General features: G+C 33.7%; 1 protein-coding gene across 1 annotated transcript; it reads right to left on the bottom strand.

The window, feature by feature from the left end:
• Positions 1-1,591: 1,591 nt before the first annotated feature.
• LOC149563383 (aluminum-activated malate transporter 14-like) lies at positions 1,592-3,812 on the bottom strand. Its single transcript, XM_089828149.1, has 6 exons — positions 3,491-3,812; positions 3,242-3,379; positions 2,889-3,161; positions 2,549-2,670; positions 2,283-2,363; positions 1,592-2,146 (listed from the first exon to the last, which is right to left on the bottom strand). Exons 1-6 carry the CDS (start codon positions 3,810-3,812, stop codon positions 1,592-1,594), a joined length of 1,491 nt encoding a protein of 496 aa, XP_089684275.1.
• Between the last annotated feature and the right edge of the window lie 2,258 nt (positions 3,813-6,070).

Below are 6,070 nucleotides of genomic sequence, written 5' to 3' on the forward strand. Positions count from 1 at the left end.
CCCTTAAATCCTTACTTTAACCCTTGTCCCAATAAAAAACTAACCCTAACAAAACTCCTAAGAATGTAATTCTATGTATTAAAATTAAATTTTAATTTATAAAGCCTTCAATAGATTTAAATTAATTAATAAATATAAGATGTAGTATTATAAAAATGAGGTTTGAGGACTTAGAAAATAATTTTGAGAAAAATATTATTTTACATGAAACGTTAATCAATTACAAATGTATTAAAATAAAAATAATATTTTACTCAAACAGATTATTATAATTAAAAATAATAATTATGTCTTTCATTTTGTTATGAATTTCCTTGTGGAGGAACCTATTCAATTTCTTATAAGTTTCAAAAAAAACTATGACATTTTTCAACATTTCAAATCTTCTTCTTCTTTTTTCTTTTAAACCCATGAAATCGTTGGCATACACATTAATAATGACTTACTTCAACATTTGCAAATGTGTGGATGTAAATATTTGTGTGCGCACTTTATATAGCTATAAAATATGAATCACTAGGTTCTTAGAAATCTTTCTATTCAAATCATTCATAATATTGAAAATAATTGGTTTCAAAACTTGAATATTTACTATTTATTTAAGGTTTTCCATTGTCTTGTTTGTACGTGGTAGTAGTTGCATTGCAAACCTTTTGTTTGTTCTAAAAAAGTGTGCCCAAGCACTCTACACACCAACTTTCAAGTAAAAGGAAAGGTTTGAGATTCTTTTACACTATTTTAAACCAAAAATAATAACTAATAATAAATATAAAAATAATTAAATTTACTTTTAAATATAGTTAGATATAATCATAAATGAAATCTAGAAGTACATATCATGAAACAATGATGATATAAAGCAGATATTTGAAGGAAGAATGATATTTATATATTTAGAGAAAAGCGTATGAAAGAAGAGAACGATGTTTTATAATCTAAAATATTTTCGATAAATATTGTTCATTACTAGAAATATCTTTGGTCATGAATAAACATATATTTGATATTTGGAAAATAAGAGGTAGTGGTCTCGAAGAGGTAATATCAAGAGTTAGAGAGATGTAGATATAGCTAGTGGAAACAAATAAAGAATAATCATGATATAAAAGTATGTGATGAGATTATAATTATAATAATAAATAAGAAAAGAAGGTAATATAGATTGACATTGGTAAATTACAAAGAAGTGAAAATTAAAAATGTTATTTGACATCTGCTCAAACAAGATTGGAAGTAGGTGTAACAACTAATCTTTGAAAAGTTTACAAAAATTTACCAATGTCATAATAGTGTATATTGTTTTTAAATTGATTATTTGGTATAATTATAATATTATTCGATTATACATGCATAGTGAAGTTAAGATATGTGCTCCTCTCAAAAGATTGGGATTAGGAGTAGCTCATGGTGTCAGCAAGATGATATGACAATTGTGACAAAGACAAAAATGAGACTAGTGTAAATCATTAATACATAAAATTTAATAATGCAACCATAGAATTTGACTTTGTTTCTGGAAAGCTTAATTTTTCCCTTAGTGTATGATGTTAAAAATTGACTCTTGTATTAGAGTGTGAATTGAAGGGAAAAATCAGTCGACATTGTTGATATGTACACATCTTTTTGGCGTTCTTGCAAGACTGGGTCTCTGGATATAACTACGAGGAGAAGCAGAACTAGTTATGATTAAAGCCTCCTGATTCGACGTCGAAGGATTGTGAGGCTTGAATATTGCCATTGTCACGAGCTCTTCCACGGCGTGTACCACGTGCTCAAGCCTCGCTACGATCTCCACCACCAACCACGCAAACGTAGCCAATGGAAGTTCTTCTCCAAATTCAACGCCGTGTCTCAGCATTAACCTCTTCTCGTCACTACTTTCTCCATGCCATGATCTTCTTCTCATCGCCCACCTTACCGCCTCCTCTCTATTTTCATTCTCAAGTACGATTTTCTGACTCGGTGTTCTTGTTGTTGAATACAGTAAGAGCTTTGGTTGAGAATTCAAGGAAACTTGAAGATCCTCCAGTGCATGTTGAACTTCTTCCAATATTGGCTCGAAGTTGTATATTCTCATTTGTTCAATGCAGCTTGACAGCTCTGCCAGTAATTTGGCTGCTTTGTGGGCGACTTTGGTGCATGGCTTCTTCAATGGTGAACGAAGGGAATGAGGTACGTGAAACGTATGCGAAACAAAAATTCATCAACTATAGTGCATGCATTGAAGATAATTTGTAAATTTAAGGTAATGATACCAAATGAGGAAATGCATACGAATATACCTCGATTTCAGATCGAAGGCATCCGTGCAAGGCCACAATAGGATAAGCCAGATAACGAAGCTTCACTCCAATTTTCACATACTGCTACCATGGATGCCGACATCGAAATAGATCGTGCCTTGGCTCCCACCTAGCAAATGCTTCCTGCAATTAACATGTACAATCACTGCTTTCAGACGATCCATTTAACATTCTTTAATGTGAAAAGTTGTCATGGCTACCACTTAATTAGTTTCTTCTAATAACTATATATTTTTACGGTTTACCAAAGAATCGTTGGTAGCCTTTGAGTCCAGCACAAACTTGTATCCTCTGTGTATAATATCTTCTGACTCATCTTCCACCTTCTCATCAGTACGGTATCCGTCGAAATATTCATCCACGCATCCTAACATCAAATATATCATGCCCATTACATTAGTCGGATATTTTAACAAGTTAATCTACCGAACTGATAACAAGCCACACCAATCAAAGCATACTAGTAGTTCATCTGTAACAGCGCATTGTGAAAAACATAAATTTTATGCTGAAGAAAACGTTATGTTTTCATCACAATCAAAAAAAGGATTTCTAACCTCAATTCTTTTCGTTCGATTTTCTTACCCTGCACAGATTTCCCCAAGCCTTGTAACTTCCTGCCAGTGGAATTGTGAAGATCCTCGCTAGCCCAGGCGGGGAAGATGAGCAGACTTACAACCAAACACAGTCCACATCCGATGAGTATGGTGGCGAAGCGTTCGTATGCCATGCGTGATATATTCTCCACTCGATATCCAGAGACCGTTATCATGCTGAATGGGAGTAGGAATATAAGCACTGCATAGTCAAATTTATTCTTGAGGGAACGAAAGAAACGGGCATACGTGGTAGCCGCTCCTGCAAAATGAGTGTAGTGGAGTACTAATTGAGATTTGGTGAATGCAACAAGGTGATTCCAAGAGAGCACAAAAACTCACCCACGATGAAGAGGAAAGATCCCACTACAAACGCCTTTCCTCGCACTACCTTCTCTGACATGTGGCAAACGAGGAAGGCAAGAAATGCAGCCACCATGTTTCCAATTCCTCTGTTGAGGCCTTTCTTCATGGTAGCCCCTGCTCAAGCAGCAACAACAGCCATTCTAAATGTTAGTCGATTAGGGTGAAAAAGATGGTTGCGTGGGAAAAAATCGAACAAGGGGTAAATTAAATTAAACTAACTCATACCCGCAGAGAATTCGAGAACGACAACGATAGTCATGACTGCCCAAATTGCATGGTTACCAATTCCCACCCTGCGAAATAATCGATCCCACAGAAATAACAGCGAAACTGATGACAATGCCAACCCAACTTTTATAGCATGCGTAATCCTTCTGGGATCCTCTCTTCCAACATCCATTATGTTTCTACACCACCCCATCAAAAACTTGCTTATATTTAACCAAATTTTTCTTAGAAATCCCTCGTTTCGAGACTCATTGTAGCTAATTTCTTCAATAGACGTACTGATGTTAGTTATGCATTCGCTGCTGCCAAGAGACGCCATGGTACAAGAAATCGATTCAATCAAATTTCAGATACAAGAGCTTAAATTTCAAGTAGAGGAGATCCAGCCAACCTGATTTATAATGTAATTTAATCTTGGTCTGAACAGTTACACAAGTGCTCAGAAACTCCGAACACCCTGGCTAAAATCTTGGAACACCTTGTAAATGAGCTCAATTGTAGTAAGGAAGCAGATCTTATAAATTCGTAGGATCGAGAAAACCGTTCATTTCTTCTTGCGGTTGCCTTACAAGATGGAAGAGAAAAAACTTGGCTTCTCGAATGAATTGGCCTTTGCATTGCTTGTTTAACTAATGGCAGAGATAATACTTGTCAAGGAGAGGGAGAGGGAGATGATTGAGTTACTTTATTTCCATTTTCACAGAGATAATACTTGTGAATTCTGGGTGGGTGATCTTGTATCTCTGGTTCTTTTTTGGTGAATTGTATTCTTAGATTATTATTTATTAATAGAAAAGGCTATTATAAAAAAAAAAATTAAAAATTATTTTTATATGCAAATATATAGTCTTATAAAATTTAAACGTCTTTTGTTGAAAGTTATTATAGAGACATTTTATATTATCATTTTTTCTAAATAAGAATATATATTAATTTTAAATTTTAAATTCCATTCTATGGATTGTTCTTTTCGAAATTTGGATGAAATTGTATGATTTCTTTTTCTTTTTTCTTACTTTATGTATGATGGATAATAGACTTTATTCTACCATGTAAGCCAAGAATGGCTTATAAAGTGGGATCAAGTAATGGACTTTAGATTTAATAATTATCAAGTGATAGATTCTTGATTACAAGAATCTTTAAAGAGTAATATCTATTACTTTTAGATTTTATTGGATGATTTTTTTCCTAGGTGTTCAATATCAAATTTCATGATCTATCATTTGTCTTGCCATATTTCCCATTTCTAATATTGGATGAGATAGTTTGTGCAAAAACATTACAAAATTAAATCTATAAATAATATACGCAACCAATAGCTAGATCATAGATTTTGATTGTTTTTGTACTACTTCGAGATATAGTATTTGAATTTTTTTATTAATATTTTATAAAAATATAAATACATAATTAAAATAAATTTTCAGTTTAAATCTTAAAATAATTAATTTTGTCTAAATTAATCTAAATAATAGTTGAATATATTCTTAACAATCCAAGATAATATAGTCCAACTTCATGCGATTAATTTGAAGGCGATATATGATTTATTATGCCTAAGAAGGCAATCATCCCCTTACCATCAAATATTATTATGTGGCTAAAGGAGTTTCATATTTGATGTCACATTTATTATGTATAACACTAGCAGTCCAAAATGGGCGACTAGCCAAGTGAGAACAACCATAGTGAAGGAAACACTATCACCTGACAGATAGCTCACTGACCCAAATCATAAACAACAAATTAGCTGCCCATTATCATAAAAAATAAGTACCTACAAGAATTTTTCAATCTACTATCAAAACTATTATAGTCTATAGTGTCATACAAGTTACCAACAAGAAAACTAATTAGGCTACCAACATTAAAGTTCATATAAAAAGTTTCCATATTGGCCACACAAGATCAAAGTTTAACCATCATAACAATATTTAAAAATTAACACAAAATGAGGCCAAGTAGTCGTTCTTTCTTCTCATCAGGGGGTTGGTTTCCCTTGCTGCACATTCAACATGTCATTTAATTGGAACCTATAGAGTCTTTAGGTGCTTTCCTAATCTTCCTCCACCTTACCTCCCATTTCCCTGACTGAAGAAGCTAAAGAATGGTTACTGCAAAATGCATAAAATTTACAAAAAAAATCCACCAAAGTGGTGAACCTCATATTCAAATAAATTAGCAGGTTCTTTTTCTTTTTCATCTTGGTCCACAATGTCTTCAATTTAGCTTCAACCTATTTGAAAGTACTTTGATCCAAATTGGTGGGTGGGTTGGGGTCTTGAACAAGGGGGTGCATGGGACAAGTAAAAGGGGTCAAGGGTTGGACAGGGGGTTTCTTAGGGGGAGGGGAAATAAGGGGGTCCTCCTTAGGCCTCTTGAGAGGGGAAGTAGATGTCATGGATGAGTTATCATTTGTGCCTAGGTTATCATCCTTTCTCATGAGATTTTCCATGCCCATAGTAAGTGTAGCCAAAACATGGGTGTTTATATCTGAGAAGGCTTTTGCGGTATCTTGGAGTATACCATGTTGTTCCTTAATATAGATGTTCCTCCTAGATTTTTGCTCCTACT

Source organism: Cupressus sempervirens, chromosome 4 (genome assembly GCF_028749045.1).
Source record: "Cupressus sempervirens isolate cs-2001-9-10 chromosome 4, ASM2874904v1, whole genome shotgun sequence".
Taxonomy (NCBI): Eukaryota; Viridiplantae; Streptophyta; class Pinopsida; order Cupressales; family Cupressaceae; genus Cupressus; species Cupressus sempervirens.